Source organism: Gymnoscopelus braueri (assembly GCF_963280865.1).
Source record: "Gymnoscopelus braueri genome assembly, chromosome: 19".
Classification (NCBI taxonomy): domain Eukaryota; kingdom Metazoa; phylum Chordata; class Actinopteri; order Myctophiformes; family Myctophidae; genus Gymnoscopelus; species Gymnoscopelus braueri.
Window position 1 is genome coordinate 48,234,905 of NC_137621.1, and position 15,146 is coordinate 48,250,050.

The 15,146-nt window shown below is 41.0% G+C and overlaps 1 protein-coding gene across 1 annotated transcript in view; it reads right to left on the bottom strand.

The window, feature by feature from the left end:
• The window catches only part of syne3 (spectrin repeat containing, nuclear envelope family member 3), a 107,173-nt gene that overhangs the window by 90,320 nt on the left and 1,707 nt on the right, over nucleotides 1-15,146 (bottom strand). Inside the window, exons 2-3 of the mRNA XM_080413241.1 lie at nucleotides 5,961-6,121; nucleotides 2,653-2,825 (exon numbers count right to left, since the gene is read on the bottom strand). Coding sequence (XP_080269367.1) covers nucleotides 2,653-2,825; nucleotides 5,961-6,104 — 317 coding nt within the window. The 5' untranslated portion in view covers nucleotides 6,105-6,121. The remainder of the gene's footprint in view (nucleotides 1-2,652; nucleotides 2,826-5,960; nucleotides 6,122-15,146) is intronic.

A 15,146-nucleotide genomic window follows, 5' to 3' on the forward strand; every position in this document is an offset into this window, starting at 1 on the left:
ATATTCATAAAGCCCACAGACAGACTTGAACACTTTGTTTCACTTTAAAACTTTCACAGAAAATAACAAATCTACAAGCTCACAATGCGACGCGCTGTGAGCTGCTATTTTTGCTACTTTTGTACGAGGGATTGAGGCATTAATAAAAAAAAACACAACAAAACGTTGAAATATGGATACAAGGTAATTTCTGCCCAACAGCAACAATATACGGTAGAACATCATAAAAAGAAATATTCATATCAGAGCTGTGAGCCTGCGACACATTACCCTTGAAAGAAGGGTTGAATCCTATAGAACAACCACCCAAACATGCACACAGTCTTTTCTGCGTCCGTTTATAAAGCAGAGATGGCTCCTCCATCTCCACATCTGCCCGATTCTTGCCTCCCTCCCTGTTCGATTCAGTTTAAGATTTTAATGTTTGAAACAAGCGAACCATGGCATGCCATGAAACAGGTGCTGGATGTGTTTCCATGCTGCTACGGCTCGCGGTTTCAGATAAGGTTCTAAGAACCAACCTTGGGCCCTGCTCAGGAGGTGGTACTAACCCCGAGTTCTGGTGAGAACCCACAACTTATGCTTTATTTATTTTTTCTAAATGTATGAAAACAGCACATCTACACAAGTACACGCTCTCACGCTCAAAACGGCAAATTTTTTTTTATGACATACCTAACCCTTCAGGGGTTGTTCTGATTATTATGGAGTCGTAAACAAGAATCGTTTATAGAACTTAAGGGGTTCTGGGAAGTTTCAGGTTACGGAAGGTTCTGGGTTGCTTTGCGGAAAGAAAAAAAAAATAGCCTATAGTCGACTGATTTCTGTCATTTTTATAAGAGTATACAGTATCAGAGTAGGTCAAACTGTTCAAAATGTTCAGAAGCATCTTCTATAAAAACCCTAATGGTCTCAGACTTCATAAAAGCAAAAAGGCTAAAAGCCTCAAACTGCAATTTCTTCAACTGGTTGTCTGTATGTAGAACACCAAGAACATAGGTTTAGAATTAGCAGTGGTTCTCAAAGTGGGCTCCGGGGACCGCCAGGGGTCCTTGAGGGGGTTCCAGGGGGTGCCCAGCCTAACAAAAAGGTTTCAGTCTTGAGATTAGTTTTTGCTTTAACCCATTAAAACCGGGAAAGTATGTGTCATTTTAGATTTGAACCACTTCTTTAACTATTATTTTATTATATTATTTTCAAAAACAGCAGATATACAAGCTCATGAGCTTGTATATCTGCTATTTTTGTGTCATAACAATTTGTGACATATCTTTGAAAATATATACTGTATATATTTTTTTAAAGTGAACATTTTTAACACAAATCTTTCTTCTGGGGGTCCCTGGAATTAAATATTTTGAGGTGGGTGTCCGCGGCCAAATACATACAAAATTGTGGGGGTCCTTGGACATGAAAACGTTTGAGAACCACTGATATAGCAACGTCCGTTTTTCAGAAAACCGATTTAGAAGACATTTTTTAGAATCGTGTCCTCGGGTCTTAATGGGTTAATCCCCGAGTCACACATGGACCCCTAACCAGCCCTGTGGCGCAGCCTGAGGTCCTCAGGCAGGAACCATGCCAGACAAGGACAAAAGGTGAAGCGTGTCTTTGCCGTCAGGGCTCCTCCACTAATGGAACCACCTGCCTGAGGAGCCCACAGCAGGCAGAAAGGTCACAGTCTTCTGAAAACCACAACACATCAAAAGACTTTCATTTAATTGAAAAGTATTTTCCGTGATTAAAATGCTTAATTTCATTTCCATAATGATTTAATTTCACGCAGCATTGCCCTTTACATTATATACACGTCAAGCCTTGTTTGGGGTTTTTTGTGAACCCCTGCATCCATATTGTGGTGGGAACATTAGTCGATCTACAAAGTGATGCATTGTGAGCTTGTAGATCGGCTATTTTTGGCTTAGACATTTGGTGTAGATGGAAAAAAGTACAGCTCTCTAAGACTAAAGGGGTTTAAAGTTCTTTAGTTTGATAGATGCTACATGAAAGACATTGTATTAGTATTATTATATAACTACAGTAGATAATTATAAGCTTCCAGTGGGGAGGGTACTGGAAGCCAGTGGTTCTTAAAGTGGGGTCCAGAGACCCCCAGGGGTCCTTGCAGGGGTTCCACGGGGGTCCCCAGCTAAATGTGTTAACACAGCATCACAATCATTTTAACCACTTTATCAATTTATATGTTGGCTATTAAAAAAATAGCAGATGTATACGCAAGCTTGTACAAAACAAATATAAAAAATGGTCTAATAATTTTTTAGATTAAAAAAAAGAGACACTTAGATAATTGGCACAGGGTGAAAAAGGGTTACAAAATTGTGGGATAAAAAAAAATATATATATATTGAAAAAAAAAGAGAAAACAATAGCATATGCTATTTTTATCATTATCTTTTTTGAAAAATCTTCTCTTCAGGGTGTCCCTGGCACAAAATATTTTCAGATGGGAGTCCACGGCCAAATACCTTGACATAATTATAATTTTTTCTTTAGTTTGATGTAAAACACTTTGTAACTTTGTTTTTATAGGCGCTACATGAAAGACATTTTAATACTATAATTAAATAACCACAGTAGATAATCATAAGCTTCACTGTATCTGTAAGCCGACATGATGACACAGTACAGTACCTGTGGCAGTGGATGATGTAGGTCTGCGTCTCCTCCCACTGGGCTTTGAGCTCTTTGAGCAGGGCCAGGGTGTGGTTCCTCGTCTCTTCGTCTCCGCTCTGCAGCAGGACGTCGGCGGCCACCAGCGCCATGTCCATCTTCACGCGGCCCTCGTGCGAAGACGTGTGGATTTTCTGGAACATGGAACACAACACGTGTGTGCGTGGCTTTATTCCATGGGGTCAGATTTCGGAATGAAACCGGTTTAACCCATTAAGACCGTGAAGGGAACGCATCCGGGTCATTTTAAGATTTCTTTGACTATTCAAAAATAGTAGATCTACTGTACAAGCTCATAGCGCGGCACTCGTGCCACGCTATGAGCTTGTACAGTAGATCTACTATTTTTGAAAAAAATTCATCGTGAAAATATGTGCAAATCTTTGAAAATGTTTTACTCAAATCTTTGCTTCTGGGGGTGCCTGGAACAAAATATTTTGAGATGGGGGGGGGGCGGGGGTCCGCGGAGTGTAGAGTGCCACGCTACAAGCTTGTAAGATCTGCCATTTTTTTAATAGCCAAAGTATAAAATAATGGTTTAAGTGGTAACACAGATGCGTACCCGGTTTTAATGGGTTAAAGGGTAAATGACTGAGGCATTGCGATGATCTTTTCTTATATATCGTTGCTGTCGGGCAGAAACCTCTTATCTGCATATTTGAACTTTGTGTTTGTTTTCCGTAAATTAACGCCCTATGTGATTATACTACAGCGTCACATAAAAGTATAAAAAATAGCAGATCCACAAGCTCGAAACGGGGGCCAAGCGACACGTTTTGAGCTTGGAGATCTGCTACTTTTGCTGTGTTTTTTTTTTTCAATTTCTCAGCCCTAGATCTGCATTATCGTCTCTGTCAGGTGGAAACCTTGTACAGTATGACCACAACCGTTACTTTTCAGGAAAACCTGTGTTCCAATGTAGTTATTTAGTCACAAGCTCTCATTAATACTTTTCATCTGCTCAATATTCATAAAGCCCACAGACAGACTTGAACACTTTGTTTCACTTTAAAACTTTCACAGAAAATAACAAATCTACAAGCTCACAATGCGACGCGCTGTGAGCTGCTATTTTTGCTACTTTTGTACGAGGGATTGAGGCATTAATAAAAAAAAACACAACAAAACGTTGAAATATGGATACAAGGTAATTTCTGCCCAACAGCAACAATATACGGTAGAACATCATAAAAAGAAATATTCATATCAGAGCTGTGAGCCTGCGACACATTACCCTTGAAAGAAGGGTTGAATCCTATAGAACAACCACCCAAACATGCACACAGTCTTTTCTGCGTCCGTTTATAAAGCAGAGATGGCTCCTGCTCAGGAAAACATATCTTCCATTCATGAACTAATCCAGTGTTTACATTGGGCAGGGCAATACTGACAAGATCCAATATCACAACAACACAATGTGTTTTACCTAATACCTCAGCATCAGTATTGTGACGATAATATCACATTGTGATGAGTTTTCTTTTAGATTTTTTACAAAAAAAATCCAAAAGATTTTGACAATTTCTGAAAGTACAAAATATGGTGATTCAACTTCTCATCTAATCTCACATAAAGATATTGCATCAGTATATTATATTTTTTTGATACCCATCACATCCCACGGTGGGACTTCGGCTTCACCCAGCTGAGGGCTTGTATTAGATAAAGTTGTGTATTTAACAGTCAAACAAACAAGTTGTATCATTACGAGTTAGAATATGTCACAGACACTAGGCTACTACAAGGGCACTTGTGAGTAAAGTTGGCAAGTTGCCCTACTACAGTTGAACAACAATGCAATTTGAAGATGAAACATCCAACACAGATGCGTAAATACTCTTCACAACAGCTATAGGCTACTGCAACTGTGGCATCCAGGTGAAACACGACGTTAATCATAAAGGTGGACCTATTTTTAAATCTATGAGGTGGACACGTAAAACGTTACCACTTTGAACTGAATAGCTCCATGAAGAGACGACAAGATTCTCACAACTCATCAACTTTCCCGCGGCTGTCCCAACCAGACGCACAGACGGCATCCACTGCCTAACTATACAGTATAACCTCCTGTGAGTGAGTAAGTGGTCTATAATGTATTGCCCTATAGGTCAGCTGAGCCACGTTATGAAGGATCCATCTGAAATGCCCATTTTTGTGCAGCGCCCTTTGATTAGAAAATGCGTTCAAAAGCAAGATGACCCTGCTATATAAAATGTGTATTTTACTCGTTCATCAGGGACGTGCTGGCCACTGGGAAATTCGGGAAAATTCCAGAACGGCCGCGCCATTTACGGGCCGCCAAACGGTGGGCCACCCAAAAAAGGTATTATTGAAAATAAAATAAAAAATTAAAATCCCAGAGCTGAATTTTGGTCCCAGCACGCCCCTGTTCATCACGGTTCATGTTCAAATAGCTCAATCCAAAATATAATGCTGTAGGCCTAAGTGTTAGGCTGTATTTAGGCATGCTTGTCATTAATGCAAACAAATAATTATGACCGTTATTTTTATCAGAAGTCCGATAAATTTGAATCATTACGGACATTGGGACTGGCAGATTAAAATCCTAGCACGACCCCTCACACACACACACACACACACACACACACACACACACACACACACACACACACACACACACACACACACACACACACACACACACACACACACACACACACACACACACACACACACACACACACACACACACACACACACACACACACACACACACACTTCTGGGGGGTGCCTGGAACAAAATATTTTGAGATGGGGGTCCGCGTCCACATACATTTTGGGGGGCCTTGACATGAGTTTGAGAACCACTGATTATAGCAACAATTTTTTTCCCCGGAAGATTTGAGTTAAAATGTTTAAAAAATACATATACACTATATTCAAAGATTTACACACATTTGCACGTTTTTTTTTCTCTTCAAAAATAGCAGATCTACAAGCTCGTAGCACGGCACTCGGTGCCACGCTACTAGCTTGTAGATCTGCTATTTTAGCCAAAGAAATGCAAAAATGTACACAGGTACTTTCCCGGTCTCAATGGGTTAACTCACTTCTTAGACCTGTAAAACCTAAAACGTACAAGTTGGGTGGGGCCTCTCTGTGCTGTAGCAGTCATATAAAAACTAACCGTACAAGTTGGGCGGGCCCCCTCTCTCTGCTACAGTACAGCTGTCACATAACAAGGAGCCTGAGGGTTAGAAGTGAAGGGTCATGTCGTGTGTCTATTTAAAAAGACTCTCACTCACCTCTGTCTCCCGGAGCCTGGCCTCCAGGGCAGCCCGGGGTCCCTGGGTGTTGTCATTGGCCTGCAGGCGTTCCTGGACCGCCTGCATCCAGGCCTGGGCCGCCTGCAGGCTGTCCCTGAACTCCTGCTGCTCTTGCTGGGTCATGAGGAGCCGTCGCGGTCCTGTTAAAATGTAGACAGAGCCGCTTTAAATGGACCGTCAACAGATTTTGAGGACAAGTTGGAAGCAAGAGCATGCTTTGATGGACTTACTTTAAACTTTTTGGGGGTTAACTATCCCTTTAAAACTTTAAAGGGATAGTTCACCCCATAAAAATCTAGATTAGTCACCCCATGGAGACTTGAATTCATGGATATTTTTTTGTTTTTTGGTTCCGGTAGGAGACGCAAAGAGTCTCCTTTGTGTCTCCTACCAGGAACCGCTGCCTACCGGTCTGCTGGTCACCAAATTATTGGCTTAGGAATGCGAAAAAAAAACAAAAACAAGGGGGGGAAAAAGTATTTTTGGGGGTGAACTATCCCTTTAAGAGTGGACTTCATTGAATGTAATCAAGAGAGGGTACTGTACTGTTCATTTTTAGTATGGGTCGCCTCAATGGGATAAGACCCCTTTGCCCTGGCAGTGTAAGAGCCATGATCTACTCTACAGGGAATGAGGGAATGGAACCTCTTACGCAGTTTCAAGTAAGGCTGGGATATATGACTTCAAATCAATATCACGATTATTTAAAACTTTAAAAAATAGCAGATCTACAAGCTCACAACGCATCGTGCTGCGATGCGTTGTGAGCTTGTAGATCGGCTATTTTCACTATTGTTTGCACACCACCATTGTACAACTAAGTATACAGTACAGTAATACAGGCTTAAGTAGTTAATCAGACTAATCCATTTAGTCGAAGATAAACGATCTATTCGAGTTGTTTTCATGTTGATATGTAAAAAAAAAGTTGCTTATCGATTATATGGTTAGAAGTCGTTTATATATTGGTTCTAAATATCGGTTTTGATTTATTTTCCCATAATTGGCAGTATCAAGGTATTATGGTGCAGCGCACTTAAAGGGATATTTCACTTTCAGATAAAATAAACATTAAAAATAAATATTAAAGAAAAATGAAAAAAGTTATGGCAAAATCGCGGCCCCCTCACACATTAGTAGGACACTCTAATGCGTGAGGGGGCCGTGATTTTTCCATTACTTTTTTCATTTATTTTTAATATATTTTTTAAATGTTTATTTTATTTGAAAGTGTAATATCCCTTTAAGAGATCCCAGAGGTATGATTTTCTAAACTTATTTCCTATCAACAGTACCGGTATTCATTATTCTATGGGCTGTTTTAAACCCAGCAAGACCTTTCTAAGTACTATAGGCCAGTGGTTCTCAAAGTGGGGTCCGGGAACCCCAAGGGTGTGACCACTTCTACCCTATTTTAGACTATTTGAAAACAGCAGATCAGCAAATGTTGAAAGATTGAGATAAATCTTGAAAATCTGTGAAAATATGGGAATGATTTGGATACATTTTAACCAAACAATTCTTCTCTTATGCAAGTCCGGCACGAAGCTTTTTATTCAGAAAAGGGAGTCCACAGGACTCTATGCCTAAACCTAACCTCACAAACACTATGCCTAAACCTAACCTTAACCCTAACCTCACAAACACTATGCCTAAACCTAACTCTAACCTCACAAACACTATGCCTAACCCTAACCTTAACCCTAACCTCACAAACACTATGCCTAAACCTAACTCTAACCTCACAAACACTATGCCTAACCCTAACTCTAACCTCACAAACACTATGCCTAAACCTAACTCTAACCTCACAAACACTATGCCTAACCCTAACCTTAACCCTAACCTCACAAACACTATGCCTAACCCTAACTCTAACCTCACAAACACTATGCCTAACCCTAACTCTAACCTCACAAACACTATGCCTAACCCTAACCTTAACCCTAACCTCACAAACACTATGCCTAACCCTAACTCTAACCTCACAAACACTATGCCTAACCCTAACCTTAACCCTAACCTCACAAACACTGTGCCTAACCCTAACCTTAACCCTAACCTCACAAACACTATGCCTAAACCTAACCTTAACCCTAACCTCACAAACACTATGCCTAAACCTAACCCTAACCTCACAAACACTATGCCTAACCCTAACCTTAACCCTAACCTCACAAACACTATGCCTAAACCTAACCCTAACCTCACAAACACTATGCCTAACCCTAACCCTAACCTCACAAACACTATGCCTAACCCTAACCTTAACCCTAACCCCACAAACACTATGCCTAACCCTAACCTTAACCCTAACCTCACAAACACTATGCCTAACCCTAACCTTAACCCTAACCTCACAAACACTGTGCCTAACCCTAACCTTAACCCTAACCTCACAAACACTATGCCTAAACCTAACCTTAACCCTAACCTCACAAACACTATGCCTAAACCTAACCCTAACCTCACAAACACTATGCCTAACCCTAAACTTAACCCTAACCTCACAAACACTATGCCTAAACCTAACCCTAACCTCACAAACACTATGCCTAACCCTAACCCTAACCTCACAAACACTATGCCTAACCCTAACCTTAACCCTAACCCCACAAACACTATGCCTAACCCTAACCTTAACCCTAACCTCACAAACACTATGCCTACCCCTAACCTTAACCATAACCTCACAAACACTATGCCTAACCCTAACCATAACCTCACAAACACTATGCCTAACCCTAACCTTAACCCTAACCTCACAAACACTATGCCTAACCCTAACCTTAACCCTAACCTCACAAACACTATGCCTAACCCGAACCTTAACCATAACCTCACAAACACTATGCCTAACCCTAACCTTAACCCTAACCTCACAAACACTATGCCTAACCCTAACCTTAACCCTAACCTCACAAACACTATGCCTAACCCTAACCTTAACCCTAACCTCACAAACACTATGCCTAACCCTAACCTCAACCCTAACCTCACAAACACTATGCCTAACCCTAACCCTAACCTCACAGAAATTAAGCCTGAACCTAACCTCAAAACTCTGTCCGCCTGGGCAAAAAAAAAACACAGACAGAGACTCTCCCAGGAGTCCACAGCCAAATACATCCATTTTGTGGTCCTTGACACGAGAATGTTTGAGAACCACTGCTGTAGGCAAGACTGCATTTGAAACAGACAGCACAGTAGGGTAGATTAGTCATCCCATACTGTATAGCCCTGTGAAATGACAGGAAGGTATGAAGGTGTGAACAAAATAGATACCGCCCAATCCTACCTCTGACCCTCTCTATAAGGAATGTGCAAAAAAAGAAAACACACACACAATGAAGACAGTGAAGAGAAGTTTCATTACTGTCTCACTATGCAGGCGGGCCATTTGTTGGCAAAGAGTGTACACATTGGGTCCGTTCAAAGTGGCTTTAAACACTACTGGTTAGGGATGCGACGATAATTGTTATTATCGGTTATCGTGATAAAAAAAACGCTCACAATAATCTGATATCGCGAAGATATTCATTTATCGTGAAATCGTCCTCCGTCATACACTGGGATGAATTAGCCTTTGTTGAGCTGCAAATTCAGTACCACTTAAACCGATTCGATTCGCCAAGAATAGCAGATCTACAAGCTCGCAACGCAATGTGAGCTTGTAGATCGGCTATTGGCTATACAAGGTTTCTACCCGACAGCAACAATATAATTTAGGAGCACCAACCACAGAGCCTTTTCTTTTTTTTGTTGTTGCACTGTGACAGGACAGATTTTTGGGTGCATGTGTGCCCCAAAATGGGTGCACTCTAGAGCCCTGGAACATGATTTAGTCTGCTTCAATCAATCACATGAAGAGCTTGCAAATTCGGTTAGGCTAAATACAGGCCCAATTTGCACCTCGGTGGCACCAATATTGTAAAACTTGGTTTGTTTTCATTCAATCACCAAACACAGAATACAAAACATCACATTTGATGCCAGGCAAGTGCACGCTTCCAGAATAGAAGCGGGCGGGTCCCCAGATGATTAGCTTTAATGTGCAACATTGTTTTCTCACTCAACAGTAAACAAACCAACATACAGTATAAGTGTATACAGGGTATCTAGTCATTTCTAAAGTGACAATTTAAGGACTTTTAAGACCTTTTTAATATCAAATTGGCCAAATATTACGTAAGAAAGGGGCAAACTTTGTGAAAATAGCAGATCTACAAGCGCACAACGCCTCGCTGTGAGCTTGTAGATCTGCTATTTTCACAATATTTGTTTGTGGAACAGAGTGAAACTAAATGTAATGCCTACAATTCCAAGTGCTTGTCAGGGTGGGGGGGTCCCCAGTTCAAATATGATTATTTTGGGGGGGGGGGGGTCTCGGCCTGAAAAGTTTAGGAACCCTTGCTGTACCATAACATTAGATGTACAAGTCAAGAACTCTGCAAAGACGTGGCATCGTTCTACTCTGGCATTTAAATTATCATTTAATGCTCAATAGTCATAAACTTCACATTTACAAAAAAAATAATTGTAGGCTCAGATTTTATGTGTAGATTTTAACCCATTAAAACCGGGAAAGCATCTCTGTCATTTTAGATTGTATACATTGGCTATTCAAATAGCAGATCTACAAGCTCACAGCCTGTCACTTGGTGTCGCGCTGCAAGCTTGTATATCTGCTATTTTTGAGTGAGAACTACTGATTTAGGAGGCATTTTGTAGAATCGGCCTCAGGTCCCAATTAAAGCAGGATCTACCAGAAACAACTTTAACTACCAAATAAATGAATACCCCCATGGTAACGTTTGCAGTCGATTTATTTTGGCTGAGTTTTGACTAACTACAGTGAACAACAGTCTAAACAAGACTGTAAATTCTCACACTTCACCCTGGTGTTTTGCAGTTGACTAACGTTACTGGAACACTTGCAGGAGAGTGACATCATTTTAGTTAACTGACAATGTGAACAACGCCACGGGGTTTCACACATGGGAACCGCCAACTGTCACCGTGTTATGTAGCCACAGCAGCGTCGTTGTACATCGTTGCCGTTGGGCAGAAACCTTGTATCTCCATATTTAAACTTTTCATGTCATGTTTTTTGGGTCAATTAACGCCTTACTTTGTCATACAAGAGTGTCACAAAAGTAGTGAAAATAGCCGATCTACAAGCTCACAACGCGTCGCATCGTGAGCTTGTAGATCGGCTATTTTCACTATTTTAATAAAAAATAAATAAGGACAAAAAAGGAACGGTTTTGGACATACCAGGTTTTTTTTACCTGACACCGCAGTCTACACAGCTAAATCCTGTATGTTCATTTAAAGCTACCCGCTGTAACTTCCCTGTTCTACCCCAGATTCGAACCCGGTTCTCCAGCGCAACCAAGTGTTTTACCACTGAGCCTGCCTGCTTGCTCAGGGGAGAACTTTTATTTTGATCTTCAGGGCAGTACCACTTGTCAACCCAGTCGTGTCAAAGCAGACACAGGGATCTAAATGTCTCAATAGAAGAGCAGGGAGACCAAAAACAACCACCCCAGTTGTATAACTTGCATTGCATTAGCACGCTCTACAGATTGGACACAATAGCATTGTATTTGTAATCACTAAAAAAGAAGTGTGGAGCTTTAACTCTGAGAATGTGTCAGATTTCAAGTATCACTCAGGATGTTTCTGTGCACCGTTGGAGCAGTGGTTCTCAAAGTTGGGTCCGGGGACCCTCAGGGTTCCTTGAGGGGGTTCCAAATGGACCCTCACATTGTCCGTCACTCTGAGAGTGTACAAAATGGAACCAAATGGACCCTTACGGATCCATTTGGTTTCATCTTGTTTTTGTACACTCTCATAGAGTTATGGAGCTCCTTAACCCATTAAGACCGGGAAGGGAACGCATCCGTGTGTCATTTTAAGATTTCTTAGGCTATTCAAAAATAGCAGATCTACAAGCTCATAGCGCTATGAGCTTGTAGATCTGCTATTTTTTTTTAAATCATGAAAATGTGTGCAAATCTTTGAATATATACAGTATATACATTTTTAACTCAAATCTTTGCTTCTGGGGGTCCCTGGATTAAAATATTTTCAGATGGGGTTTCCGTGGCCAAAGGGGGGTCCTTGACATGAAAACTTTTGAGAACCACTGATATTATAGCAACATACTTTAAAAAATATATATACTGTTAGGATTTAGAAGACATTTGTAGAATCCTCAGAAGCAAAGATTTGAGTTACAAATGTTCGCTTGTTTAAAATATACATATATTCAAAGATTTGCACACATTTTCACGATCTTTCAAAAATAGCTGATCTACAAGCTCATAGCGCGGCACTCGGTGCCGCGCTATGAGCTTGTATATCTGCTATTTTTGAATAGCCAAATAAATCTAAAATGACAGATGCGTTCCCGGATTCAATGGGTTAAAGGCATAATACTGTATATGTAACCTTTTAACCATCATTTCTCTCTATACTATTCAGTCACTGGAGTAGTGTGGTGGTGTCTCTGTTTACCTGCAGAAACGCGCTGCCCTCTTGCAGTATTGTGTCGTTTTCACTGTTTGTTTTGGTAGCCCAAAAACGTCCCCGTCTACCAAAACAAACCAAAATACAGTGAGAGGGCAGTGCGTTTCTGCAGGTAAACACCACCATACCACTCCAGTGGGTATAGAGGGAAAAAATGATCTATTTGTCGTTTTGTTATGTTATGTAGACACAGGGCAAAGAATCTAAAAAATCTATGCCTTTAAAATAAAATAACAAGTTTAAGAACCATGGCTGTGAAGAAGCAGCTGAAGAAACCCTTGAAAAACGGGGGAAAACAAAGACTAGAGCGAAGAATGCAACATAAAAATGTCAGGGACGGAGGCAGGGCCTTGTTGGCAACACATGAACACATATAGTGGGCACAGGGCACCACATATTTTCCCCCTCTCTCTCTTTCTTTTTTTCTCCTTCTTCAGGAAAAGGACAAACCCAGCAGGCAGAAATGAGCCATTTTCCTGCATGACTCATTTCTCCCCATACCACAACACTCTCCTTGTGGGCTCTCTCTGTCTCTCTCCACATTTAACCCATTAAGACCGGGAACGCATCTGTGTAACCACTTTTTAACCATTATCTTATACTTTGGCTATTCAAAAATAGCAGATCTACAAGCTCATAGCGCGGCACCAAGTGCCGCGCTATGAGGTTGTAGATCTGCTGTTTTTGGAAAATCGTGAAAATGTGTGCAAATCTTTGAATATATATATATATATTTAAAGCGAACATTTTTAACTCAAATCTTTGCTTCTGGGGGATTCTACAGATGTCTTCTAAATCGGTTTCTTTTTTTTTTTAAACGTATGTTGCTATATATATCAGTGGTTCTCAAACTTTTTCTTGTCAAGGACCCCCAAAATTATATGTATTTGGCCGCGGAGCCCCATCTGAAAATATGTTGTTCAAGGGACCCCCCAGAAGCACAGATCGGAGTTCGCTCGGAGATGTTCGCTTTAAAACTATATACTGTATATATTCAAAGATTTGCACAAAAAGTTCACGATTATTCAAAAAATAGCAGATCTAAAAGCTCACAGCATGGCACTTGGTGCCGCGCTATGAGCTTGTAGATCTGCTATTTTTGAATAGCCACAGAAATCTTAAAATGACACAGATGCGTTCCCGGTTTTAATGGGTTAAACTACTGGAATGTTTTCCCTCTAGAAAGCTGCTGTGGGCCGTGGATGTATTAAAAGAAGCGACTCAAATCCTCAGCGTTAAATTTATCCATTTGTAACTCTAACTGCCGTTTACAAATGTACACTCTCCAGAGTTAAATTAAAGGAGTACGGAGGACTTTCTGACATGATGTGTGTCCTTCCTTGTCACTCTTACAGTGACACACTCTTCCATCAAAATACTCTTCTCATATTGGTGTTCTAGCTTAATATTGGTCCATTAAGCTTAACCCCCACACCTCCCCAAACCCATGCATATACAAACGTATCAAACATACTTTTTATTGCGCGCTGTGAGCTTGTATATCTGCTATTTTTCAATAACCAACGCAAAAATCGTAAATGACACGGACGCTTTCCCGGTTTTAATGGGTCAACAAGAAAGACGTGTCCTGGTAGCTTAGTCGGAAGAGCTCCGTCTCGCCTTCGGTTCCGACCACAAGGTCATGGGTTCGATCCCGGGCACCAACCAACTCAGCGTATGAGTAGCACGGCTTGAGTGCGGCAAGTTGTGCGGTTCAGTACTGGGAGCTGATGGTAAGGTGTGGTGCTCCACCTCAGCATTGCATCTCCCAGGGGTCTAGTGCATGGTAAAGGGCATAGACTCCCGCGTTCTCGGCTTATACCAACTATACTTACTTACAAAAATATATAAAAAAACTGTATTGAGGAGTGACATCCTAAAAAAAAGGGCATTTTAGGAGTGTTTGGAATGACTGGAGCAGTGGTTCTCAGAGTGGGGTCTGGGGGACTTGAGGGGGTTCCGGGGGGTCCCCAGCAAAATGTGTGTAACCACTTTAACGCTATACACAATCAGCTATTTGAAAAATAGCAGATCTACAAGCTCACAACGTGACACGAAAACAATCTGGAATACATGTGACAAATGTGGAATATGTTTTGAAACATTTTAACAACACCAATTTTGAATGGCGGGGGTCCCTGGCACAACTCATATTGATATGAAGCATCAACTTACGGCGAGAAAACGTTAATGTTACTTCCGCCGAATTAGTTAAATTTTCGCCAGAAACAGACTGTATCAAATATGAGTGACTGACTATCATAAACGATACAGAGCCTCCACCCTGACAATATCGCCGGGACAGTTAGTTTATTTTTGGACCACAATTCTTATATGAGACGGTTTTAAGATGACCCAATGTTATTCTCCATAGAGAAATTACTTCCACGACCCAGGGGATGAACGAGTGACGTCAGGACTTCAGTACTCTATTGTCTGATGAGGGTCTGGGGCTAAATACATATTAATTTGGGGGGTTCACTGCCATGAAAATGTTTGAGAGAACCATAAATATGTTATTTGTACACATTACAATATTACATTAAAGGAGAATTCCGGACATTTTAAGTGTTGTCTTTGATGTGTCGTTAGTCAAACATGCGCTGAAAGTTCCTGAGAGGCTAGCGCTAC